This window comes from Peromyscus californicus, unplaced genomic scaffold (genome assembly GCF_007827085.1).
Source record: "Peromyscus californicus insignis strain IS unplaced genomic scaffold, ASM782708v3 Scaffold_16__1_contigs__length_79575227, whole genome shotgun sequence".
Classification (NCBI taxonomy): domain Eukaryota; kingdom Metazoa; phylum Chordata; class Mammalia; order Rodentia; family Cricetidae; genus Peromyscus; species Peromyscus californicus.
The window spans coordinates 15,535,034-15,562,414 of NW_026294458.1; the positions used below are offsets into that span (position 1 = coordinate 15,535,034).

A 27,381-nucleotide genomic window follows, 5' to 3' on the forward strand; every position below is an offset into this window, starting at 1 on the left:
CTTAAGGGAGTTGTAGTCTTTGATCCCCACCCGCGTTGCTCGTGCCTGTCTAGACTATGGTCACTAGGGGGCGCTGTGGGGTGACTATTTGACGCCACATTCCCCCTGTTAGAAGTTCCAGTTTTTCCTCAAAAAACCAAAAACAACAAAAAACCACTGCATATGCTTCAAAGTCTTTTTTAAATACTTAAAAAAAAAAAACTTGGTCATATATAACTTCAAAACTCAGAGAAAGAACACTAAGACAATAGATAGTTATCTAACAAAAGGTAAATGAAAAGAAAGAATCGGAGGGCGCTTAAATCTCTGGTTCGATTTATTAGTTCTCCACCTGCCGGGGTGGGCTTCCCAAAAGAGGCCTGCACTCACTGAAAGCATTCATGGGACTTCCATCGTAAGGGAGATCGTGAATTACCCCAAACAAACAAGTTCTAACCCAGAATGATTTGGTACAATTTTGCTTTTCCAATGGTCTCTTCCTTCACTGGGAGTCACTGGGGACTTTATGGCTCTGTCCCTGCCCCCATAGCGTTCACCATAATAATAGAGAAACACACACATTAAGTCATCCTGCAAATGTGTAAAATCACGCCTGTGACTTGCAAGAAGTCTGTACTCAGAGAATCGTGACTTCTACACAGGACATGTATCAAGTGGCATTTTCCAGGCAGATCGTATCCAAAAGAGGAATGGATAGGCATCAGTCAAGTGGAACGAGAAAAGACAGGCAAAGGCCCAGGATGGAGCAAGGCAAATTCCAGCGCAGGCCTTTGGTTACACAGTGCAGTGCAAAGGATGGATGTGACAGCGGGTTGGGGGGCAGAGCCAGGCTCACAGTATCTTTGGGGTCCTGGCAAGAAATATTATTTTTGTTTTGGATTAAAGGGAGGCTGAGTGGTTCCGGTGAATATAACTAGAGAAAGCTGCAATGGTCATGGCGCAAGGAGCCAGCAGTTTTTGTCAGGTTAACCAAGTTTAAGTGCAGAGAAGCCAGTTTCAGTGGGGTTTACCGACCCGTTTGGAGGTGAGACTGGATGGGCCTGGTGTGATTAGGTGAGGGACAGAGGGCTACTGGCGATCAAGAACTCATGTGTCTTAAACAAGGCCAACGGCTCACTGTACACAAGGCAAGTGTGAGGAGGCTGTGGGTTTCCAAGTGTTGTCAGGGGGGGCCTGGACTGGAGACGGAAATATATGCAACAGAGGTGGGGATTGGAGCTCGAGGATGAAAAAGACACATCAAAAAGAGAGTGGAGGGGGGTGTAGAGATAGCTCATCCTTTAAAAGCACTTGCTGCTCTTCCGGATGATCTGGGTCCAGTTCCCAGTACCCACATGGTGGCACACAACTCCAGTTCCAGGGGTTCCAATACCTTCTTCTGATCTCTACCAGCAGCAGGCAGACATGTGGTTCACATGCACACACGCAGGCAGACATGTGCACACGCACACACGCGCGCGCGCGCGCACACACACACACACACACGCACGCACGCACACACACACACACACACACACACACACACGCATGCACGCACGCACGCACACACACACTGATTATTTTTCAAAGAAGAGAATGGAGATGGGAGAGGCCTTGGAAGGGAGCCTCTGGACACTTGCTAATGCCAGGTGCCAGGTGAGGGCTGCGAGGAGCCTCTTCAGGGGACAGTGACGGTGAGAGGAGGGCAGAAGCTCAGGTGAGCTCAGATTCTGGAGAACGGAGGAGGTCAGGGGCCTGGAACCCAGCACAATGTGAATGCCCAAGCCTGCAGGTGAGCTGACCTCCTGGACAGCTGCGTCTGAAGGAGACAGTGCAGTCTTCGAAGGCAAGGCCAAAGTTCAGGAAGAAGAGTCTGGCTCAGCCATCTGTAGGGGCATTCAGGGGCTTTAGGACCAGGACTTCAAGGTGGCATCTATGGTTTATTCTTGTTCCCCATATCATCTTTTCCCTCTTGTCTCCCTGGGGGCTCCTCTGTACCTGGGTTATGTCACTTCCTCTTGGAAGCCTTCTGTCCTGCCTCCTCCACTAGAAAGAGGCCTTCTTGCTTTCCCTCTGAACACAGCATCCTTGGGTCACATCTTGGCAGCTCACTGTAAGCGTAAGACTCCTGTGAGATGTGAAAATGAACACAGGACTTCTAAAGTAGCCAAGATTATACAAGATGCCATTTGCAAAACAAACATTAATGCACAAAATACAAGACAGAGCAGCATGCAAATGGTGAGCAGTGCTGCAGCGCTTCATGTAATCCCTGCTCACCACTCACAAACCCAAGGTGGGGGTACAGTGAGCCCCACCCCTCCACTCAGAAGCTTGCTCCTTATGGAGAATGCTAAGGGCCATCAATCCCTGAGCCATCCAGCACCAGGCCCAACACAGTCCCCTCCTCCCAGGAAAGGCCCAGGCTGGCTGTTCCCAATTCCCCCACCCTAGACCATCAGAGGCCTGCTCTGGTCCAAGGCCCTGGGCCTCCACATGCATCTCAAAGCCAACTGGCTTCTCTAACAGCAACCGTCTTAAAAATGACTTGGGTTGTACAAGGCCTGCCCATGATTTAGAGAAAAGCTCATGACATTCTCTCCTTTCCTGACTTAGCCATTCTCAGCGGTTGCTTGCTTGGTTATCTTACCAACGTTTGTATCTATCCTCCACACCTGCCTACCCTGGACCCTCGGTACATCCCCTAGCACTACCTACCCTCCTATCCACACACACACCTATTCACCAGGTCTGTGGCTCATCTGCCCACTCTGCCCAAAGACCCTTGCCAACTCCTGACCCCACACATGGAACTGCTCTCATCCAGCAGACTGGGACCACCACTGGACTGACTGGACCTGGGCAGCTTCCACTGATTCCAGGGTCACAAGCTCACAGGAGGTTTTCTTCAAACCCCAAAGAAAGGGCAGGGAATCGGCTCTCGTGAAATGAGGAACACACAGGACCAGTTCCCAAGGCCTGATAAGGAAACAGGCTTGGGAATGGACCTGGATCACCTCCCTTTGGGCCTCGCTGGTGACAATGAAGCCACAGCAAGAAGGAGGGCCAGGGAGGGTTACCACAGGCCTGAATGCCAGCTTCATTCCAGTGGGTGGGGAGGGGGTGCTCCTTCTAGGCCTTCCTGGCTTGCAGGGGCCCCATTGCCCACAGCCTAGTCCCCACTCCCAGCAGCCTGGCTTTATGACTTCATTCGCTGGTCACTTGGTGACAGTGCTGAGCGCTCCACTCCTCCAAGTCCAGGCCAGCCCAACCAGACGCCTCCCCACAGTGGGAATGAGGACAATGCCTGCTGGCCCGTGTCGGGAGGGGATGTAGAGGGCGGCGGCACCGGCCGCTCCTGGCACCATGGACGATGCCGCGGTCCTAAGGAAGAAGGGTTACATCGTAGGAATCAATCTGGGCAAGGGCTCCTATGGAAAAGTCAAATCTGCCTACTCTGAGCGGCCTCAAATTCAACGTGGCAGTCAAGATTATCAATCGAAAGAAAGCCCCCACGGACTTCCTGGAGAAATTCCTTCCTAGGGAGATGGACATCCTGGCGACTGTCAACCACCGTTCCATCATTAAGACCTACGAGATCTTTGAGACCTCTGAGGGCAAGGTCTACATAGTCATGGAGCTGGGCGTCCAGGGCGACCTCCTCGAGTTCATCAAGTGCCGAGGAGCCCTGCATGAGGATGATGCTCGTAAGAAGTTCCATCAGCTTGCCTCGGCCATCAAGTACTGCCATGATCTGGATGTTGTCCACCGAGACCTCAAGTGCGAGAACATTCTGCTTGACAAGGACTTCAACATCAAGCTGTCTGACTTCGGCTTCTCCAAGCGCTGCCTGCGGGACGGGAGTGGGCGCATCGTCCTCAGCAAGACCTTCTGTGGGTCAGCGGCTTATGCGGCCCCCGAGGTTCTGCAGGGCATCCCCTACCAGCCCAAGGTGTATGACATCTGGAGCCTGGGTGTGATCCTGTACATCATGGTCTGTGGCTCCATGCCCTATGACGACTCCGACATCAAAAAGATGGTACGCATCCAGAAAGAGCACCGCGTCAACTTTCCACGCTCCAAACACCTGACTGGTGAGTGCAAGGACCTCATCTACCAGATGTTACAGCCAGATGTCAACCGGCGGCTGAACATTGATGAGATCCTCAGCCACTGCTGGGTGCAGCCCAAGGCACGAGGTCTGTCCTCTGCAGCCATCAACGAAGAGGGAGAAAGCTCCCGGGCCACTGAGCCCCCATGGACCCCTGAACCCACTGGTGCCGATAAGAAGTCTGCCACCAAGCTGGAGCCTAGGGAAGAGGCACGGCCCGAGGCCCAACCTGAGACAGAGGAAGGGCACCCCCAACAGCCTCCAGAGACACATACCTAGTGAGCCTCTTGCAGCCCAGGGGCCAGGAGGGAATGAGGCAGAGCCTCACACACACACACACACACACACACACACACACACACACACACACACACGCACGCACACACACACACACACACACACACGCATGCACGCACGCACGCACACACACACTGATTATTTTTCAAGAAGAGAATGGAGATGGGAGAGGCCTTGGAAGGGAGCCTCTGGACACTTGCTAATACCAGGTGCCAGGTGAGGGCTGCGAGGAGCCTCTTCAGGGGACAGTGACGGTGAGAGGAGGGCAGAAGCTCAGGTGAGCTCAGATTCTGGAGAACGGAGGAGGTCAGGGGCCTGGAACCCAGCACAATGTGAATGCCCAAGCCTGCAGGTGAGCTGACCTCCTGGACAGCTGCGTCTGAAGGAGACAGTGCAGTCTTCGAAGGCAAGGCCAAAGTTCAGGAAGAAGAGTCTGGTGGCGCCTTACATGTGCATCCAAGGGACTGGGGAGGAGAATCGCCAATCCTGGAGGTCTCTAGCAGTGTTAGAACAGCTCTGGCTGGGGATACATGCCTGCTCAGTGTTCTCCAAACCAGCCATCTTTACACAGTGCCAAGACCTCCTGCCATTGGTTCTAGAGTTTAGCTTTCATGGATGGACCACATCTCTCACAGATTATCACCACACCAGGACCTGTGAGGAGACAGAGTAAGGAGATTAGGCCAGGTGCAGGGGTGTTAGCTGCCTCCAGCTGACTGCACAGGTCAGCAGGGAATGGAAGCCATGCTTTCATGCTGTGGTGTACCCCAACACACTTCTGTGTGACCATGACTATAGAAGGGAAGACAAAATTCCCCAAGATGGTGGGGTGGGATGTTCCCTGAATGTAATCTCCTCTTGCCCGCCCTAGTGGCAGATGCCACTGTACAGAAACCTCCAAGGACAAGAAGCCAAAGGTCTCCCACCTGTGAAGCAAGTTGGTGGTACTTAGAGGCCACAGCAAATCCCAGGAGGCCTTGCCACCATCCACCGGCTTTAATCCTGATGGGGGAAACACAGGACTGGGATGAAGACCTGTTGAACTGGGCTCTCTAAGACGTGCTGACCCCCCGTTCCCTGGAAAGGGGGAGGGGAGCTAGCCCCTCTATAGGTGTGGAAATGAAGCCTGAGACATTCGGACTTGGGATTCTGACTCTTCTGTGGAATTTGTAGATCTTGTTTATTTCTTGGTATCAGCACAAGGCTGAGATGAAGGAGCAGGTTCAGGGATCTGGAAAATACCAACCTTCTTATTCCACAGGTCCTGACACCAAGGTCCAGTGCTGAACCTTTGAGGACCTGTGCCGATGCCACTGCCTGGCTTAGAAGGTGGAAGACTAGATGAGGGGCCAGTCCCGGAGGCAGGCAGGAGGTGGGGAGGGAGACTCCACTGGAGAGGATTTGGGGCCCTGGGTGGAGTTAGGGCCTCTTTAGGCAGTAATGGTGCCTGAGGAAGCTGACCTGCTCTTTACCTGCAGGAGATCTCTGGTTCCTGCCCCATGTGCCCTCCCTTCATAGGTGAGGAGGTCTTGGATTCCCTCTCTCTCAGCACTGGGCAGCTGGAAGACTGCGGTCCTCTCTTAGTTTCTGTTCAAGTAGGTCTGTCTCCCTCCTACTTTCTTGTGCTCCACGTCACTGCCCAAACCAGGAGACACTCCAGACACTGTCAACAGCTGTCCTTGGGAGGTTTCTTGGTTCCAGACAGGAGCCTCGCTGACGAAGCACGCTTTTGGTGTCGCCACTTGGCCCGGCGGTTCTTGAACCAGACCTGAGGAGGAGAGGGACCAAGACAGCTCAGGGTCCATGGACCCACACCCAAAGAACTTCGGAAGGGCTTGTAGGTGAGCGGGGTGGTAGGCTTCACCACAGAGGTGTAGGTGAATGGACCTGCGTCACTTCCCTTATCCACACACAGAAAAGGACCTAGACTCCCTGCACGGAGATTTCCCAGTCTCCTCAGTCTTGGCCCACTAGCAACCAGGATATCTCTCTCTGTCTCCATGTGTTTCATAGTCCCATGTAATCTAGGCTGGCTTCTGAGTCGCTATGTGTCAAGGACAACTTTGATGAATTCATGATCCTCCTGTCTCCACCTCCCCGAGTGTTAGAATTACAGACGTGTGCCACAGTGCCTGACTAGTTTTGCACATTTCTTAACTTGCCTACATCTGGGACATGAATGGAAAGCATTTTTCATCAGCAGGGGAAAGGGGGAAGACAGACGAAGTCAGAGACAACGACTCTTTTTTTTTTTTTTTTTTTTTTTTTTGGATTTTCGAGACAGGGTTTCTCTGTGTAGCTTTGCGCCTTTCCTGGAACTCACTTGGTAGTCCAGGCTGGCCTCGAACTCACAGAGATCCGCCTGGCTCTGCCTCCCGAGTGCTGGGATTAAAGGCGTGCGCCACCACCGCCCGGCCGAGACAACGACTCTTAACCCCAGTTCCGGCGACACTCAAAGAACCTGCTGGGGGAACTGGTCCTGCGCCCCCCATCCACTGATCCTGGGGGGGTTTCCCTCCAGCGTGGAGGGCTATGAGGTGAGGCACACTCTGGAAGGTCGGTCTTTGAGAGAGAAGAGTGACGCGGGAGTGGCCTCCGGGCTGCGGGCGGACACCCACCTCCACGCGCTCCTCTCGCAGGCGGATGCGGACAGCCAAGCGCTCCCGCGTGCCCACGTCGGGATCCTGGTTCTGCACGAAGAGGGCCTCGAGCGCCTGCAGCTGCTCCTCGCTGAAGATGGTGCGGTGGCGCCGCGTGCGCCGCTGCGGGCCGGGGCCGCTCGTGCCGGTCAGCGCCGGCGAGCCTGCGCTCGGCGCCGTCAGGGGCGAGGGAGCGGCGGGTGCCAGCCTCAGCGGCCACGCTAGCCGCACGCCTGCGGGGCGGGGCGAGGGCGCGTCAGGCAGAGGGTGAGGGTTAGGGTTGGAGCCGAGATCGCCCCGCCGGCCGCCCTGCGAGATCCCGGGGCCCCGGCCCCGCCCCGCCCCGCCCCGCCCCGCCCCGCCCCGCCCCGCCCCGCCCCGCCCCGCCCCGCCGCTCGCACTCACCGGGTCCGGACGCGGGCTCCGGGACTCCGCGGGGTGCTGCTCGCGGGCCGCAGCAACAGCAGCAGGCGCAGGGCGCAGCGGCGGCAGGCGCCTCGGGCTCGTCGGGCTCAGCGGGGTTCCGGCCACCGACGGGCTGCAGCGGCCGCGCCGCGGGCCTGCGTTCAGGCAGGCTGGAGAGGATGTGCTCGATGGAGAACGGGCAGGGTCGTCCAGGGTCCCTGCGGCTCGCCGCGCTGCCTGCAGTCGCCATGCCCGCGGGTCGCCGGCGCGAGCGGCCGAATATATACGTCGGGGGTGGGAGGTGCGGTAATCCCCGGGCCGGGCGCCGCTTTCGCGCGTGCTAATCCCGTCGCTAGTCCTCAGAGAGCTAATCCCCGGCCACCGAGGAGGGAGAGCCACTGTCTGGGTGCAGGGAGCCGCGCTGTCAGGAGGGAGCCCTGTGCTCGGCCACGTCCAGAGCTGGAGGGAAAGGAGGTGGTCAGGAGCCCACTCTATCTCCTGTGGCGCAGTCGCCTGCTGGGAGAGATGCCAGGATCCTGGAGACCTCTGAGCCCAGAGTCCCTGCCACCGCTCTGCCCTGGCTTTCCTTGTTCTGTAGCCACCCATGAAAGTGAAGCAGATTCCTGGAATCCAAATTTCTCCCTCCCCTACTTTGAATGAGCCCAGCACCCTTGGCAATCAGGTGATCCCACTTCACAGCACTTGCTCACTTTGGAGCCCAGGTCTGAACCTCCACGGTGGGAAGTTGAGGCTGACCCCCAACTCAGAGATTCATCCGCTTCTTGTCTCCCGAATGCTGGGAGAGCCACCAATTCTGTGCGGTCTTTCCAGGGTCTAGAAGGTTTTTCTAATGCCGTCTAAGGCCGATCCTCTTGTTACCTCCTATCTTAAAAGACCTGATGCCATTGCCCCAACTCCCTCCAACATCAATATCCCCCTCACACCACAGTGCCTAAGAGCGGTCTCACATGCTCCTCCGCTACTCTCCGCCCGGCTGTTCTGCTCTGCCTACAATATAACCCCTGTCCACTATTCTTCCCACCAGAGACCACCACTTGGCCTAACTTAGGCCATCGTCAATTACGAAGCTTTGGACCTCCAGCACTTTGCTTAGGCACTTTGCTTTTGATCTTTGAAAATACGTTGTGTGTCTCACAGGACAGCGCAATAGACCGCCTCACCTTTCCTAAGCTCTCCTGGCTGTGTGACATTCCAAAGGCTCCTCTTGGGTTGTCCAGTGTCATGATACTGTCAACTATCAAGAGTCGGCCTTAAGGGGCAAGTGTTGAGAACGGAGAGGCAGTTTGTAATAGCAGGATCTCAGGGCTCCAGTGGCTGAGGCAAGAGGATTGCTGGGAGAGGAAGGCCAGTCTGGTGAGATCTGTCTTAAACAAACCAAAATAAAAAAACAAAGGCCTGGTATGATTCCAGCCTTTGAGAGACAGAGGCAGTGAGACTCTGTTAAAAAAAACAAAAACAAAAAACAAAAAAAACAAAAAACAAAAAAAAGGATGTGTCCTTAGGGTTTAAGCAGTTAGTAGGTGTGAGGTGTCCAGAACTACACTGGAGGCAGGGGTGAGGACCCAGGAACATTAGCCGCCATTGCAGGCAGCAAACCCGCTCCCCCTTCTTCCATTACCAAGCCCTTCTTTAGGTTCCTCTGCTGACTGCTCTAGTAGCAGTGAGGATGCTATGGACTTAAAGTGGTGGACCTTGCTGGCTCATCCCTGTCGCAAGTCTCAGAGTGTGTTCATCTGAGAGGCTCAGGGATAGCATCACTAGCTCTGTGCGTGACCATTCAGCCTGCCTCGTGGTTACAGAATGGCTGCCACAGCCCCAGACCTCCCATGTGACCCTTTGGATGTAGAAACCTTGTCTACCAGACCTTCATGTAGAATGATATAGAACACCTGTGTCTAAGCCCACTCCAGTGCTCAGGGGTACGATGTAGCCAACTACTACCACCGAGATTGGAGTTCTTCTGAGAATGGGACAGCAAGGCCAGGGGCAAAAAGGCCTCTGTGATGTCTGATGTATCTTCCTCCTTCACTGCCCGTGGCCTTGCCTGCTTTCTCTTGTGTTTCTCTTCATGTAGGAAGATGGCATGGTGCTCTTCAGAAGCTGTGTCCTTGGGGACTTCTCCCTCAATGCTGCCACTCAGGACCACCGTGAGGGAGCCAGGCCTTGTGCAGGTAGCCGTCATTTGGGTCTGTGGCTCATCTGTGTCTTCTGAACTTGCCTGGAGCTGATTGGGGCAATGCCACTTTCATCGTGTTATAGTGTCATGTGACACTCTTCCTGAGATAAAGATAAATGGCCACCCCCCCCCCCAAGCAGAGAACCAATGACAGCCAGCGTAAGACTCCTGCTGAAGTCTAGTTGCAGAGGTTGCTTACAGAAACAGAAGGGACTCAGATACTTGCATCACTGTGGTTTGAACGAGATGCCTCCACAGGCTTGGACGTTCGAAGACTTGGTCCCCAGTTGGCGGTGCTGTTTGGGGAGGTTTAGGAGGGACGGCTTGCTAGAGGAAGTGTGTCACTGGGGTTGGGCTTTGGGCTTTAAAAGCCATGCTGGAGAGATGGCTCAGCAGTTGAGAGCACTGGCTGCTCTTCCAGAGGTCGTGGGTTCAGTTCCCAGCGCCTACATGTCGGCTAATTGTCTGGAACTCCCATAACCTGGGATCAGTCATCTTCATGGCAATGCACATAAGATAAAGTTAAATGAATTGGGAAAAAAAAAGCCAGGCTATTCTCAATTCACTTTCTGCTTCATGCTTGTGGTTTGAAATGTGAGTTCTCAGCTTGCTGCTGCAGCCATGATGCCCTCCCTCTGCCAAGCTTCCCCACTGTGATGGGGATGAACTCTTATCCCTCTAGAAATGTAAGCACACAAAACCCTTCTTCTATAAGTTGCAAGGAGGTGCATTAGAAGAGCTGGAGGAAGAAAAAGGAAAGGAAAAAATGATGTAATCATATTTAAATTAAAAAATCACTGGAATCCCAAAGATATTCAGACACCTTAGTTTCCATGGCTGTTGTATCAAGCTGCCACAGACATGCAATGTGACTTTGCAGGTCTCTTTGGTTGGAATCAAGGTGTCCACTAGCTGCATTTTATTCTGAAGTTTCTTTAAAACAACACAGTCCTTTGCTCTTTTATTTTTTGTTTTTGACCTTTGCTAACTTAGGGCTGACCTCAGTCCAGGAGCTGGGAGCACAGATGTGCGCCGTCATTCCTGGCTGCCTTGGACTTCTCCAGCTTCTAGAAGTCACCCAGGGCCTGTGGCTCATGCCCTCCTCTTCCCATCATCAGCAAATCCCACAATACTGGGATGAAGCTTTCTCACGGGCACCTCATTCTGACTTTTCACCCCTCTTCTTGTCAGAGTCATTGTGACTCTGGTGGACCCAGTGGAATACCTCAGGAACAGCCCCTCTCTCCAAGTCCTCAGCTTAATCCCATTTGCAGAGTAAGACGACAGAGCAGCAGCCCTTCATGGCCGCTGCATCAGCTCCTGGTCCCTGCCTGGTGTGAGTTCCTGTCCTGACTTCCTTCAGTGATGAACAGAGATGTGGAAGTATAAGCCCAATAAACCCTTTCCTCCCCAGCCTGCTTTTGGTCATGGTGTTTCATCGCAGCAACAGAAACCCTAACAAACAGTCAGCTTGTTTGATCGCTGTGGCCAATGAGAGAGTTTGGCAGAGCAAAGCTAAATAGAATAATACTCGTGGTGGCTAGGATGTACAGAGAAGGAGGAAGGGGCCCAGGACAAGGTGCATCATCCCAGGGTACAACTCCAAGGACCCGGGTCCTAGTCCCTACCTCCTGCTTTCACCATCTCCCAGCACCATCCCATGATGACTCCACCAAGGGATTAGGTCTGAGTCCTCAGGGGCTAACCATTTCCCCAAGGCACCCCCTTACCACATGAGCCTCCTGGGGAATGTAGTTCAGTCCGTTCTGCTTCCACAGATGCGCGGGCAGGAAGAGACCCTTTAGATCACTTTAACCGAAGACTTTAATCCAGGTCCCCCAAATGGCGTGGAAACACCTAAGAGCTCATTTCCTTTAGTTCTCAGAGGCGCTGGCAGCCAGTGGGCCCAGGAACATTTCCGGGTTAAGCTCCCTGACCCTGCAGCTGCATCCCCACCTCGGCCCCCGCTGCACACACGTTCCTCCCCACCTCAGGAAACTGCCTGTGCTGGCTCGCTTTCCCTGCCTCTTCAGCCTCCTGGCCTGTGGGGATGCTGCCCCGCCCTCACCCCCCCACCCCCCCCCACCCCCCGGGAATCTTTTCCTTTCCCCTTCTCACATCTCATTTCTCCAGTCCTCAAGATGCAGGCCAAGCGTCGCCTCTCCTAGAACGTCTCTCTGGATGCCTCCATCCCATTCTCCTAACAGAGCGGGCTGGGTCTTCCAAACTGGCCCCTCCCATACGCTCAACCCAGCCTGCAGGATGGTCCCGATCCAGAGGTGGAGTCTGTGTCCCTTCCGTGGGGGACTGGTGATGAAGCCCTGCCTGTGACTCCTGAGCTGAGTTCAGAAGGACAACCCTTCTTCTCTCTGCCTCTCGCCATGGGGACGCACGAGGCAGTCCTGGCCACGGGGAGAGGATGTACCCGATGGCACGGACAGATTGTCGTGTCGTCCCCCCCACCCCGCCCCGCCCCGTGCCTTCTCTGCACCCTGACCCGCAGTGACGCGACAGCCTCAGTGAGCACTGCTATTTTAAACCCTGACATTTGAAGGCAGTTTGTCACTTGGCAATGAACAGAAACACTTCTCTGGGGGTCCTTGTATTTTTCTCACCAAGTGGTCACAGTGGCTGTCGTCTCTCCTGCTGCATTTTGGTCACTTAGGGACGGGGGTCATTGTACCAGCTGCCTTCCCTGGCCAGACGCGTTCCACGGAGGTTTACCCGGTGGGAGGAGGAAGGGAGAGAGAATCTGGTATGTCAAAGGTAAGCTCTCTGAGGACAGACCGTGAGCTGTATCTCTTGACCACACAAGATGGATGCGTTAGGGCAAACGCAGCATTGGTGAGGATGTGTTCTCTAGACCATTAAGGTGTTGACGTATCACGGCTGTGTCTTCTGGGGCACGTAGAGGTTTGTTTGTCCTCCATGGAAACCATCTGTCCAAGTCCCAGGCCTACACTGTACCTCAGGGGCCCCGAAGCGGAGATTTGCGGCCGCCTCCCAGGAGCACCTGGGGTTTTCAGCCCTTCAGCTCTGTGTCGGGTCATTTGATTGGCACCCTTTCCACTGACAAGATAGGACAAAGACCTGCCATCAATAAAGGAAGGGTCTCACTGGGGACCCTCACCTAGACTTCTGACTCCAAATCCTGGTCCTCACACACTCCAGCCACAGTGGGGGCAGCTGCTCCTAGCCAGGGGTCCCGCTGGGATACGCTTGGGACTGAGTGACCATGTGGGCATTCCCTATCTCTTAGCCCCTGGAGTATTGCCCATCCGCTGTGCTGACTAAACACAGGAAATATACGTGCAGCCATATTGGACTGGATTCCACTAGTACAGCGGTTCTCAACCTTCCTAATGCTGCTGTGACCCTTTAATACAGTTCCTCATGTTGTGGTGACCTCCCCCCCCCCCCCCGCCCCCGCAACCATAAAATTATTTTGTTGCTACTTCACAACTGTAATTTTGCTACTGTTGTGAATTGTAATGTAAATATTTGATATGCGGGGTATCTGATATGTGACAACCCCAAAGAGGTCGTGACCCACACATTGAGAACCAATGCACTAGTATACCTGCTGTCTGTAGAAACACACAAATATGTACTCTCTCTCATGCATGCACAGACACACACACACACACACACTCACACACACATGCACAGATGCATAGACACACTCACACACAGATACACATATACATGCACACAATACAAACACACGTATTCACATACACATATATACACAAACACACATAAATTCACAGACTCACATACACACACATTCTCTTATACATACATACAAACACAAAGACATACACACATAGACATATATATATATATACTCTTTTTTGTTGTTGTTTTAAGACAGGATTTCACTGTGTAGCCCTGGCTGTCCTGGAACTTGCTCTGTAGACCAGGCTAGCCTCGAACTCACATAGATCTACCTGCCTCTGCCTCCTGAGTACTGGGATTAAAGATGTGCGCTGCTGCCCAGCCAAATACATACATACTCTTACACACACACAGTAAAAGCCAGCCAACTAACCAACTAACCAAGACAGCAAAGACTCTCTGATGCCTTCTCCCCAAAGCAGCTTCAAACAACTGCTTGGGTTACTTACTGCTCAGATTAAGTGTGCTTCTTTCTCCTGTACTAAACGAAGAATCAAGTTATCTGTGCTATGTTTATCTCACAAATGTTGGCTATAAAAACATTTAGGGGTGCAAGCATGTGTACATACACCTTCTCTCTAGCTAATGAGCTCATAGGGGTCAGGACACGCTCTGTCACCTCCTTCTCCATGCCTCCACTTGTCTGTGACTCTGAGGCTAGCATGGCTCCAGCTAAGGGCTGGGCAGGAAGGCCACAGTCATCAGTTTATGGTGAGCTGTCAGTGGGTGATGGATGCCCAGGGGTGGGCTGTAAATAAGAGCAATGGAACTATACCAGGCCTTAGCCTCCCCCAGGACACACGCCCCCTCCATCAATCTCTTGAAATGACTGCTTGGCACTTGGGCTTCCACCTGACCTGGCTCCAGCGGGCCCCAAGCATTCTTCAGGGGGCAGCATTCCCCTCCCAGGCCCAGAACGGGGAAGCTGGGAACACACTGCTTGGTGCCTTGCCGGCACACTTCCTGAAGGACAGAGACAAGCGGGACAGTTTTCATCAACCCAAACAGCGTCCCTCCCAAACCAGGAAACACAAAGCAGAGTTGCCTTCACTCTGCTGGGCTGAGTCACACTGGCCCTACACAGCAGCTGCTTCCCTGGGCCACACGGAAAAGCTACTCTTCATGGTCCTTTCAGTATGGGTGGGCATAAGCCAAAGTGTGAAAACTCAACTTTTTACACTCTTGTTCTGGACTCGAGTGCGGCAGTTACTTTTAAAAAAAAAATTTTATAATGACTTTTAATTATGTCTGTGTGTCTGGTGTGTGCACATGAGTGTAGGCGCCCAGAGAGGCCAGAGGTTGGATATCCCTGCAGCTGGAGTTACAGATGTTTGGGAATCAGCTGATACGGATGCCGGGACTCAAACTTGGGTCCTCTAGAAGGGCGGTGTGGGCTCTGAGCCTTCTCCAGCCCCAACAGGTGCTTTTTATTACCACCTTGTGTCCTTCAATCACCCTGAAAATGTCCACCTTTTTAAAAGCACACCCCTGCCCCTTCTTATGCATAGACTCTCTCTGAAACCTACCTCCAGCTACTCATGTGTTAGAGGGTTGGCCCGTAGCTGGTGACGCTATTATTGATAGGTGATTGGATTTTTTAAAGATCTATTTATTTATTTTATGTGTATGAATGCTCTATCTGCATGTACACCTGCACTCCAGAAGAGGGCATCAGACCCCACTATAGATGGCTGTGAGCCACCATGTGGTTGCTGGGAATCGAACTCAGGACCTCTGGAAGAGCAGCCAGTGCTCTTAACCTCTGAGCCATCTCTCCAGCCCAGGGGATTGGATCTTGAAGGCTCTGACAATCAATGGATTTACCCATTGATAGATTGATCGTGTCATGGCGTTATTGAGAAGTGATAGAACCAGGAGGTGGGGGCTGTCTGAAAGAAGTGAGTGGTCAGAGGCATGGCTTTGAAGGCTATGGTTTACGTCATGCAAATTTTATCATTGTTTACTTCAGCTCTGGCAAAAGAGCAGACTTCACTATCAGCCAGTGGCCAGAGGATGCCCTTTCTGGTTATAGGAGGCCAGTGAGCCATAAAAACCAGTGAGTCATAAAAACTAGGAAGGGGTCCCCGATGTCTGATGGAGCATGGACCGTATCTAGCACAGCAGTCCCCCCATGCTGGGTTTTGGGGATTAGAAGATTATGTTACTGTGTGTGACCCCCAGGTGACTTCTACCCACTTGAAGAAGGACTGCTTTTAGATACCAAGTGTTCTGATTTGGGCAACCTGTGTTTTTCCATCTGACCCATGGCTTTAAGGAAGTCATTGCCTCTTTGGGTGTCTGGCTCTGTGGGACCCCCCTTTCTCTCTCACTATTTTGCAAACTATCGGGGTCTTATGTCAAACCTTGAGGGGCTGTTGCAGGTGCAGGTAATGTATTAAACGGAATGGCTAGCTTCGCCCAGTGGCCCAGGCTTGTAATCCCAGCTACTGAGGAGACTTAGGTTAGATCAGAGAGGTTCAGGGCCAGCTTGGGCTACAGAGTGAGTCCAAAACCAGCTTTGCCAACCTTGTGAGATGTTGTCTCAAAATAAAAAGTAAAAGGGGACCAGGGGTTCTGTTCAGTGGAGTACTTGTTTGGCATTGCAGAAGGCCCTGGGCTCACACCCACAGTACCGCAAAATAAACAGATAAATCTAAAGAAGAGGTGATCTCAGAAGAATTTGGAATGGAGTATGGAACACAGGACAGGGTGTAGTAGGGAACCTCCACGGTGCTCAGGGTACCTCTGTGGGCAAGTTTGGGGTGTCTAATGACATGTACATGCCCTTGGGCCTTTGGCTTGCCATTTATTAGGGCACGCCAATTTCACAGGTCCAGTTTTTAAGATGCCAGGATGTGGTGATATTTTCATTGTGCTGAAATGTGATTTTATTTGTATGTTAATAAATAAAGTTTGCCTGGAGATCAGAGGTCATTAGTGAGCCAGGAATAGAAGTCAGGTGGTAGTAGCCCATGCCCTTAATCTGATCACATGGCAGGCAGAGTCTCTGTGTGGTCAAGGACACCAAGCGTGGTGACACACGCCCTTAATGCCAGTACCAGCCATAGAGACCTGGAGGTCTGTATAGACAGGCAGTGATGAGGAGGTCATGTGGCTGGGCTTAGAGCCAATGAAAAGGCAGAACAGGAAAGCAATAAAACTCAAGACACACAGGAAGAAGGTCTCTCTCTCAGGGGAAGGATGGCAGTGAGTGGTAAGATAAGGTGGTCTTGGCTCTTCGCTAGTGCTCGGATCTCTTGGGCTTTTAACTCTGTATTTGGCTCTGTGTTTCTTATTTAATAAAACCGTTTAGAATTTCTTCTACACCAGGAGACTTCACCAGTTTCCTGGTTTTACAGATGTCAAGGCAATGTCGCAGGTCAGGAAATGTGATTTCAGAGCAAAAACTACAATTATCCCAACGGCCGATACAAATTCCTCCCTTCTGAGTCTAACATAGAAGTGTTCCATCTCTGGAAGAGGCCCCCGTCTCCTCTCGGAGGTGGGAGGAGGCACGTGACACCCTGGCGTTAGGTGTGCATCTGTTCCTTTTCTCATTGCTGTGATAAAATAACTTAGGGAGAAGGATGGGTGATGGCTGGGGTTCCCAACAGTCAGAGTGGGGAAAGCTGTGTGGAGGACCTTGGTCTATGGCAGCTTCTTGCTCACACGGTGGCAGGCTGGGGGACAGAGAATACAGATCACAACCCAAAACAGGTATAACTTTCAAAGGTTCAGTTCTGAAGACCTGCTTCCACCCCACCGTTTAAAGGCCAGGCTCCACTTCTTTATTTGTTTTGTTTTTGTTTGTTTGTTTTTGAGACAGGGTTTCTCTAGGTAGCCCTGGCTGTCTAGGAACTCACTCTATAGATCAGGCTGGCCTCGAACTCAGAGATCCAGCTGTTACTGCCTCCTGAGTGCTGGGACGAAAGGCGTGTGCCACCACCGCCCAGCCAGGCCCTGCTTCTCAAAGGCTCCTGAACCTTCAGAACAGCACCACGAGCCGGGGACCAGGCATCAAGACTTGGGTCTGTCGGGGACACTTGAGGTCCAAACCATAACAAAGAAGGGGTGCGTTGTTCCTTGTATAAGGGGAAGTCCCTTCTGGGGCTTGATTCCTTCCCCCCAAACCATCTGAACCTCGAAGTGTAAGGAGCGGGCCTCTGCATGCCATAGCTGATGGGCACAGCTGGGAAAGATAAAGAAAAGATGACATGTCCCCTATTCAGGTTCAAGAACATAGGGCAGCAGGTGTATTCCTTGTCACCCATACCGGAGCCCCAGGAGTGCCATCTCCCAAGGGTTCACTGTGCAGTAGCATAAGGGAGATTCATTGTGGGAAATTTTATGTGGGTCAGAGGGAGAGGCTGGCTGCAAAGACCTCCCCAGGATGTGAAAGGGGACTCCCTGATGTATGGACAGAACTATACATAGTAGCTATGAGCTCCTACTGGAGAGGGACCGGAAGTCTAGGCAAAAGGATGGTACATTCCGCTGTAGCTCCAAGACTCTATTCCAATGTCATGGTCATGAAGGTCCCAAGGTCTTCTGGGCAACAAATGATAGGAGAGCTGGGGTTTGAGGTGGTGGTTGCAATGCAAGGCTGGGTCACTGGTGTGTGGACGGAAGGCCGCAGCAAGCAAAGAGGACCATGATGAGAGAGAGCTTGGCTATTGCCTGGAGAGAGGCTGGAGGTTGGGGAGTCGCTAGCATGACCTGGACACTGAGTGGATCTAGTGACCCTCATGGCATTCTTGAGGGTTACAACTCAGGGAAGTCATTGGTAAGCGAGGCTAGGTCCAAAATCACTGAGTTATAGCACAGAAGGTGGCAATGGATATTGGCATCTACATCCACATAGGAGCCCTTGAAGGTTCCCAGACAAGAAACCAGAGCTGAGAGCCTCGATGGGCATGTCACAGGCCCCTCAGTGCATCCCGAGTTCTGCAGGAGCAGGAAGGACCCCACCCTGTACACGGAGGCTTTCATTGGCCTCTAGGCAGGAATCCGGGAGTATCCCAAACCCTCTGAGAATCAAGATTCTACGGCAGAGCTGAGATCTGGTTCTGAGAAACAATCGGTTTCACGATGGAGGGGAAGGTGGTCAAGTGACCTGTTCCCATCCGACGACGCCTGCTCTCAGAGCGTGGGGCAGAACTGGCCTGGGAGTGTCTCTACAGTGCCTGATGTTTCCAAAGAAGACGTACGATGGAGATTCCCAGAAAGGCGGCTTTTTTTTTTTTTACCCCTCAAGAAGTTTCTGGTTGGGGAGGAGAGGAGAAGGGAACAGGCAATGGTCCTGTTGCTCTATATGTTCAATTCAACCAGGCACAAGGGGTTGCTTAGAATCCTAAGGAGCTGTGCCATGCTGAGCTCTTCTGGTGGGGGTGTTTTCCATTTAGGAAAAGCTCTGAAAGGCTTGCAGTTATTTATTTACTTATTTATTTATTTATTTATTTGCTTATTTACTTATTTATTTATTTACTTATTTACTTATTTCCTCCTTCCTTCGTTTCTTTTTCCCTTTCTTTCTTTCTTTCCTTCTTTCTTCCTTTCTTCTTTCTTTCTTTCTTTCTTTCTTTCTTTCTTTCTTTCTTTCTTTCTTTCTTTCTTTCTTTCTTTCTGCCTGTCTGTCTTTTAGAGGCATTTTAAATGTTCTTTCGTGTGCAGACACACTTGCCATGGCATGAGTGTGGAGGTCAGGGGACAGGTTTCAGGAGTCAAGCCCCACCCTCCACCTTGTTGAAGCAGGGTCTCTCTTATTTCTGCCGCTCTGCAGGTTCTGGCTAGATCTCTCTCTCTCTCTCTCTCTGCCATCTGTCTCACTGTGGGAGTATTGGGACTACACGTGCATGTCACCATCTGGGCTTTTTCATGGGTCCTGAGGATCAAACTTAGATGCTTTTCCCTGCTGAAAGGCTCTCTGGGGGCAGACAGACATATTGCTCTCAGCCAAGTGCACAAACGCGTGTGGAACCCTGGTCCCTTGGGCAAGACAGAAACATCTGTATTAGTCGAGACCAGTTCTCCTACTCATGACGTCATTAAACAGAAGCCCCTGGCCCATTCTGTCACTCTGCAGACGGTTTTTTCTCAGCAGCTGGCAAGTTAGTCCAAACCCTGACTAACAGCAGCTACCACACAACATGGTGAAAGCTGTAGAAAATCTCCGCACAGCAGGCCTCCGGGTGAGCAGTGCGCTCCCTTCAAAGGCCTTGAGCAAATGCTGTGCTAGCTCTCACAGCCCTGAAGGAGCATCAGCTCTCCCCCAGGGATGCTCCACCCATGCAGCGCCTGCCATGAAGGCTGACCCTATAACTCAGACGTTGCTAAGATCATCTTGACAAAGAGCACCGGGAATGGCTGTTGTTGGGATTGGCTACCCTACAGGCTTGGACACAGGTAGCCCAGCACATAGGTCTGAGAAAGAGATAAAAGACCATGGGAGTTAGCAGTAGGTGAGGAGGGGCTTCCACATGGGTCAATGGAGGAGCTGGCTCCTGGATGGGCAGCACATACCTTAGAAGTGTGAGGCATGGGGCTGGAGAGATGGCTCAGAGGTTAAGAGCACTGACTGCTCTTCCAGAGGTCCTGAGTTCAATTCCCAGTAACCACATGGTGGCTCACAACCATCTGTAATGAGATCTGGTACCCTCTTCTGGTCATGCATGCTATATACATAATAAACAAATCTTAAAAATTTATAAAAAAAATAATAATAATGAAGAAGAAGAAGAAGAAGAAGAAGAAGAAGAAGAAGAAGAAGAAGAAGAAGAAGAAGAAGAAGAAGAAGAAGAAGAAGAAGAAGTGTGAGGCAGGATGTGGAGCCCTCCACACAATCGCCTGACGAGGACATCAGTACTCAAAGCCTTCAGCTGCTGGTCACCAGATGAATAACCAGAGGCTCAGTCACAGGGCAATTCTGAGGGCAGAGGTGGGGCCACAGATGAGGTTTCCAAACTGAGGACCAATTTTATGTTTCAACTCTTAAGCCTGTGGGGTTCTCAAGATAGACTATGGCTGGGTGTATCCATAAGGGGTTTTTAGGAGACTAGCATTCTAAATGATGGACTGTGACTGTAACAAAACACCGGAGACATGCCCTTAAAAAAGAGGAGGGGCTTATTTGGAGCCATAGTTCAGAGGTTTCAGTCAAGGTCAGTCGGCCGGCCCTGTTACTTTTGGGTTATGGTGGGGCAACACACCATGTTGGGAGCACACGGTCAGCCGGGGAATCCTGATGACCTCATTCCTGGAAACAAGAGAAAAGGAAAATACACACCTACAACTGCCTAAGATTCCCCACTAAGTTCTTTTGTTGTTGTTGTTCTTTGCTTGTGTGTGAGTGTGTGTGAGTGTGAGTGTGTGTGTGTGTGTGTGTGTGTGTGTGTGTGTGTGTGTGTGTGTGTGTTAGTGTTTCTCTAGCTAACCTGGAACTTGCTCTGTAGACCAACTGGCCTCGAACTCAGTAGTCAGCCTGCCTCTGCCTCCAAAGTGCTGGGATTAAAGGTGTGAGCCACCACCAGCTTGAGGTTCCTCCTCTTAAAAGATTCTGTCGCCTCCCAAAATTGCCAGGCTAAGGACGAACGAAGCCTCTAACACAGGGCTTCTCAACCTGTGGGTGGAAACCCCTTTGGGTGTTGAACAACCCCTTTCACAGGGGTCTCCTAAGACCATCCTGCATATCAGATATTTACATTACGGTTCATAATAGTTGCAAAACTTACAGTTATGAAGTAGCAATGAAAATAATTTTATAGTTGCGGGCTCACCACAACATGAGGAACTGTATGAAAGGGTCACAGCGGGAGGAAGGTGGAGAACCACTGCTCGAGCACACGGGCTTTGGAAGCAGGGAAGAGCAGCGCTGAAAATCAGGAAAGTTGATTGCACTCCCCAGCGTGATCCCATCGTCGTGGAGGACCTGAACAGAGCAGACGGCGGCGTGATGGAAGAAGTCACCCGTTCCTATACATCCCTGCTTCAGCTGATGCATCCTCCTCCTCTCCTCCATGGGCTCCCGTGGTGCACAAGCCTTGGGACTTGAACTGAATGACACCGCCAGTTTTCCTGGTCTCCAGCGGGATGCAGTCACGGGTGAGACTTTTTTTCCATCCTCCGTCCTTGCATGTGCAGACTCCCCCAGGGGCTCAGCAGATATCCTAGCCATTCTGTCGCTCGGAGAACCCATTCATCTCTGTCCCTCCAAATGCAGCTTGACTCTTACCTCCTGTTTATAAACCCGCTCTCTTAATGGGAGGTGAGGCGCATGCTCAATGCGAAGGTGAGGCGCATGCTCAGTGTGACAGGGAAGGGAAGCCACAGCCCGCCGATGGCCTCTACCACAAGAGAGGAAAATCTGGGAAAGACGGGTCAGATCTTTATCCCTGTGGACCACCGTGCTTGTCCTCCTGTTACTTTGGGGCTACATTATATCCCTTTTTACAGTGAGTTATTCTGAGTAGCCCTTCTCACCTCCTGAAATAAAAGTTCACAGCAATGTCATCAGACCTCCCAGAGAACTTAATACAATGTTCTAGCATGAATTGGAAATGAAAGGTAATTTCCAATGAAATAGTCCTTCTATTTTGTGAATAAGACTCCACTCACCATGGGCCTGGTAAAGACAGGTGTGCCTGTTTATTCTACGTCAGGAGAGATATAAAAGAAAAGGCTCTCTGTCTACATGCAAATTAAGATTTTAAAATACAAGCCGGGCAGTGGTGGCGCATGCCTTTAATCCCAGCACTCGGGAGGCAGAGCCAGGCGGATCTCTGTGAGTTCGAGGCCAGCCTGGGCTACAGAGCAACATCCAGGACAGGTTCCAAGCTACACAGAGAAACCCTGTCTCAAAAAAAAAAAAAAAAAAAAAAAAAAAAAAAAAAAAAAAAAAAAAAAAAAAGAAAGAAAGAAAGATTTTAAAATACAGGTTAAATATCACCAAGGGAAAATGATTTTCCAAAATGATGAACAACCAATATAACTCCAAAGAGACAAAACCTGCTTCTTCCAGCATGCCCTGGCGGTCCCGGAACCCTGAAGGCGGAGGACGTCCATGCAGACAGACTCCAGTAGCAGATGTAGGCAGTGATGACTGTTGACGGGATTGACACCCTAGCGGTGTCGGGCGGCGCCTTTGGACACCGTGGGAGGGGCGCAACAAGTCAGCCAGACCGGCCTCACCGACACCAGGCGGAACGCCCACGTGGCCATCTCCGTCCCTGGGCTCGTGGGCGGAAAGGACCTGGTCCTGCAGCTTTGCGGGCAGAGGGAGGCGTCACGGTCACCGCGGAAAGCCGTTCTTCCAATGGGCCACAAGGGGGCGTGCCGAGACCAGGATCCTAACATCTGCAGGGTCACGGCCAGATGTGTCCTCAGAAGCGAGCGAAGTAATTCACGGTGGGACTTGCACTGTGCTGGGTTGGCCGGCATTTGTCGGCCTACCATCCCTACCCACGCCCGCTTCTCTAAAAGTACAGCCGTGTCCCATCACACAGGGAACACATTCTGATAATGCTAAGAGGTTCTGTGGTGGGTATCAGCTTCACTGATACCACAGTAGGTCGCCACTCCACGTAGCCTCATGCAATTCCCAGAGTGGGCAACGTGAGATGTATTTGGACGCCAAAGTCTAACAGCAAGCTGATGTACAGTAAAAAAAAAAAAAAAAAAAAAATGTTTTAAGAGTCCCGCGGATGGCATTCTGGGCCTCACACATACTAGACAGGCAGGCTGCGTCTCTAGCTTCAGTAAATGTTTCTCATACATGCAGGAATGCACTCTGAAACAATGATAGTGCAGTACAGTAAATACGTCAGCCAGTAGATTCGTCATTCATTGTCCTTGTCGGGTACAGCATGCTGTCTATAATTGTGTATGCTATACTTTTATGACTGCTAACAGAGTAGGTTTGTTTACAGTAGAGCCCCACAAATAGATGAGTAACGTCCTCTGATGTGTGAACAGTTACCATGTCACTAGAAGATAAGAAATTGTCAGCTGCTATTATCTTATGAGACAGCCTATGTCCGTGGTCCATCACCGACCAAAACATCATGTCAAAAGACTGAATGATGATAATGATAATAATAATAATAATAATAATAATAATAATAATAATAATAGAATCATTCTTCAAAAACCTGTCTTCCACCACTGTCTTGGTGCTCTGTGAAGCGTTGAACAGTTGGTTAGGAGTCTGGGGCGCAGAATTTAGCAATCTGCCCAGAGTTCCATGGCTGGCAGGTAGCAGGAAATCACCGACCTGCTGTGTTGAAAGCCCCCTGGAAAGGAAGGAGTCCTGTGTGCCAGAAGGAGGCGCTCTACAATGGCAAGGGGGGAAAAGAATATACGAGGTGTGTTTTTCTATAGTGTTTGTGGCTCGATTAATTCGAACATATTCATTCAAACATGTTATAGTGGGTAGGTCCGATGAGACCAACATTCACACCACAACCCTGGCTTAGGATACAAGTGGTACTGTTGGGCACACATCTGGGTGGTACCTATGCAAGCTGAGCCTTGTTTTCAACCCTGGCAGTGGGTTAGAATTATGAATGAATGCTCTATCTATCTATCTATCTATCTATCTATCTATCTATCTATATGTCTATCTAGGCTGACATCAAATTCCCTGCCACCCCCCCCCAATATAACTTTAGTCAGAATCTCAGAAGATGAAGGCTCAGACACCTTGGCTTGCTTTTTTACTGGTCTTTTGTTATTTTATTTATTTAATTTTGAGATGGGTTCTACCTATATCACCCAAGTGAGACTTTAATTCCTGGACCCAGGTGATCCTCCTGCCTCGGCCCCCTAAGTAGTTAGGGCTATTGGTATACATCACCATATCCAGAAAAATGCCACCAAACTACAGCACCAGTCCCTGATGTTTGTCTGTTTCTAAAGATCCCTGGATGTTTCTGGGGTTCAGTCATGCTCCTTGTTGCACAGATGCAGAAACAGACCTAGCCAGAGGGGATTATGATCAATCCACTTGAGTCTATTAAACGGGTAACAGAATTTATTAAGATATAAATTGAAGAAATACACTCACAATTACAGAACAGAGTAGAGAGCAGAAGTCATCCTCTGATCTGACCAGAGCGAATCCACCTCGCAGGCAGGAGCAGCGAGAAGGGTCATGTGACCCTTCTCCAACTCCTTATCAGAGGTCACATACAAGGGCGGGAAGCACTGCCTCCTTTGGGCCGTATAGCCCAAGGTCATGGGTGGAGCAAATACCACCACAAGAGGACATAATTTACTAAATGTCAAATGTTCTGGAAGCAGAGGACAGATACACTGATTTGTAGCTTAGAATAAAAACAAACAAACAAACAAAAACCCTCTCAACTCTTGGTGTCTGTGGACATGACTCAGTGGTTAAAAACAAGCAGCATGTACTGCTCTTCCAGAAAACCTGGGTTCTGTTCCTAGGACCCATGCCAAGGGACTCACAACTGCCTGAAACTTGAGTTCCAGGATCTGACCTTCTTTTTCTGTCCTCCAAGGGCACCTGAATGCACATTCCCATACTCCTACACAGATATGCCTACATATACATAATTAAAACTAACATAAATCTTTCAGGAAAAAAAAATCTCAGCTGTTGGATCAGGCTGGATCACCCCACAAGGGGACATGACGTGAGGACCCCCTGGGTACCAAGTAGCACACTGGAAGCCACACAGCTTACCTTGATGTAAGCTGGTTGTTGACCAGTGTTCTTCCCCCAGCAGTATCATTTGGCTCAAGATCTTACTACATTCTAATGTAATCCAGAGTTATGCTTTTAAATTTTTTTAAAAAAAAGTTGTATTATTACTCTGTGCATGCGTGTACGCTCACACGTGTGAATACAGATGTGTGCGGGTATGCACCTACTACCGCATGTTTGTGAAAGTCAGTGGACAACTCCTGGGAGCCAGTTTTCGCCTTCTGCCATGTGATCTGGGATCAAATCCAGGTCATCAGTTTTACTAAAAAAAAATGCTTCTATGTGCTGAGCCGACCATCCCAGCAGCCCAAGAGTTACGCTTTTAAAAAGTCATTGAGAGACATGTTAGCTGTCTTTGTCCCTTCTCTCTGTAGTGAAGGAATGACTTCTTGGGTCATGCCCGGAACGCAGGTGTTCTGTGAATGGGCGGTCCTAAAGCTCCTCCAATGTTGAGCTGTTGAAGTCTCTCCAGTGGTGGACTTCCCACCTGATGGAGTCGGCAGTCCAGCATAGCACAGCCTCCTCAGCCTTTCTAGGCCAAGCTGTCCACCCTTGCAAGATGTGGTCCGGATTAATCTTCAACCAAATGACGTTGGAACCAAGTGGATCTGGGACTCTGTTGCTTTGGTGAATCTGCTAGTCAGCAGATTCCTATCATTTTCAAATTAATCCATTTGAGCTTCAAGATGGAGGGGAAGCTTTGCTCCACATGGCCCCTCCGTTTGCCTGACCTGCCTCTGCCCTTGTTCACATCCTCACTGTCTTCAGAAGAGAGCAGGCTTTTCCTCTGCATCTCCTGCCACACCCACCCACTTGGCCCCTCCCCAAGCGGAGGGGCTACATTCACCAGCAGCACTGCAGGTCCCCGTCCCTGTTGTGAGCATTCACCGGAGAAGACTACTCAGACGTGGGTTTAAAGCCAATAAAAAGTCTTTATTAGCCAGCACGCAACTACACTGTGTGTTTGGGATCCCAGTGTAGCTCCGAACCTTTCTCAGCGTGAGCTTTGAAGCACAAAAACCATGTTCTGGGTTGACATGCTTCCACTAACAAGAACAGTTAGCCAGAAGCAGAACTGCAGAAGCCAAAAAGCAAGGTTAGTACATTTAAGAGACTCTAATAGAATCGTGGACTTTGATGGGTTAGGCCTTTGTTTTCATTTTGGCTGGAGGTGCTGTCTTTGTGTTGAGTGTTATAGTCTGAATGGCACTTCCATCATGGAGTCAGTTGTGCTAAGGTCTGGGGCCCTGTTACCCCACTGCATTTGAGTTGTTCGGCCTTCCAGTTTCTGCGGAAGAGATGTAAAGTAGTACCGACGATGACTTCACTTGTCATCTGTATTCTGGAGTTCATTGTTAGGACTTTCAATCCATCTGTACAGGTGCTGCCAAGTTGCTGAAATCTGGTTATATTTCCACAGCACCCCTTGCCCTGTTGGTTCTCATCTCTAGCCAGGCACCAGCTCAAACTGTTTTCCTAGTTTCTTGTTCTTGGCCAACTGCTTGAAGCACAGACAGGAGCATGTCCTGCCTCTGTGTGAATTGCCTGCAGAATCCTTAACAAACACAGATGCGGGATATTCCTTTACACTGTGTGAATATATGTCGCTGTGATTGGTTAAACAAGGAAGCTGACTGGCCAATAGCTGAACAGGACAAGGTTAGGTGGGCAGAGCCAAACTGAGGATGCTGGGAGGAAGGAGGGCCCAGTCTGGAGTTTTGGGCAGATGCAGAGAGAAGCAAGATGGGCATGCTGTATTGAGAAAAGGTACCAAGCCACATGGCAAAGCATAGATAAGAAATATGGGTTAATTGAAAAGTATAAGAGTTAGCTAGTAACAAGCCTGAGCTATTGGCCAAACATTTATAATTAATATAAACCTCAGTGTGTTTATTTGGGAGCTGCTGGTGGGATAAAAACTCTGCCTACAAATGGCATCCAATGTGAGGAGCATACGTCCATATAAAGCCTGAGGAAGCTTTAAAAAAAAGTTCTCGACACACAGAAACAGAGCCAAGAGTAGCTTCCTAGTCTCGTGTCTCCCGTGCTGGCTGTGGTACGGGAACTTGTCTCCTGGCCACTGCCTGCAGGCTTTAGCTGCCAGTGCACCATGAGATAAGCTACATGGCAGGTTCCCACAGTCTCTCACACCAGCTGCAGTACAGAAAAGCATCTCCCAGTTTAAAGGCTCATGCAGTCAGAAAAAGATTACGGATATGCAGTAAAAACTGATTCAAACAAACAAAAAATCCTTCTGAATGGGTTACAGTGTGTTTATATATATATATGTGTGTGTGTGTGTGTGTGTGTGTGTGTGTGTGTGTGTGTGTGTGTGTGTGTGTGTATGTATATAGAC

General features: G+C 50.8%; 1 protein-coding gene and 1 pseudogene across 4 annotated transcripts in view; one reads left to right on the forward strand and one right to left on the reverse strand.

The window, feature by feature from the left end:
• Positions 1–22,130, reverse strand: part of LOC128111946 (homeobox protein goosecoid-2-like) — a 40,440-nt gene extending 18,310 nt beyond the window's left edge. The window contains exons 1-9 of one of the 4 annotated variants that reach the window (XM_052740518.1): positions 21,079–22,130; positions 8,613–10,367; positions 7,432–7,890; positions 7,006–7,259; positions 5,860–6,155; positions 5,314–5,389; positions 4,594–5,041; positions 1,978–2,107; positions 1,782–1,865 (exon numbers count right to left, since the gene is read on the reverse strand). In XM_052740518.1, coding sequence (XP_052596478.1) covers positions 6,054–6,155; positions 7,006–7,259; positions 7,432–7,681 — 606 coding nt within the window. In that variant the 5' untranslated portion in view covers positions 7,682–7,890; positions 8,613–10,367; positions 21,079–22,130 and the 3' untranslated portion in view covers positions 1,782–1,865; positions 1,978–2,107; positions 4,594–5,041; positions 5,314–5,389; positions 5,860–6,053. Of the gene's footprint in view, positions 1–1,781; positions 1,866–1,977; positions 2,108–4,593; positions 5,042–5,313; positions 5,390–5,859; positions 6,156–7,005; positions 7,260–7,431; positions 7,891–8,612; positions 10,368–11,358; positions 11,467–12,243; positions 13,029–21,033 lie in introns of those variants that run through there. The other 3 variants (XM_052740520.1, XM_052740521.1, XM_052740519.1) reach the window with 3 other exon arrangements.
• Positions 2,107–4,587, forward strand: LOC128111945 (testis-specific serine/threonine-protein kinase 1-like; annotated as a pseudogene).
• Positions 22,131–27,381: the final 5,251 nt, after the last annotated feature.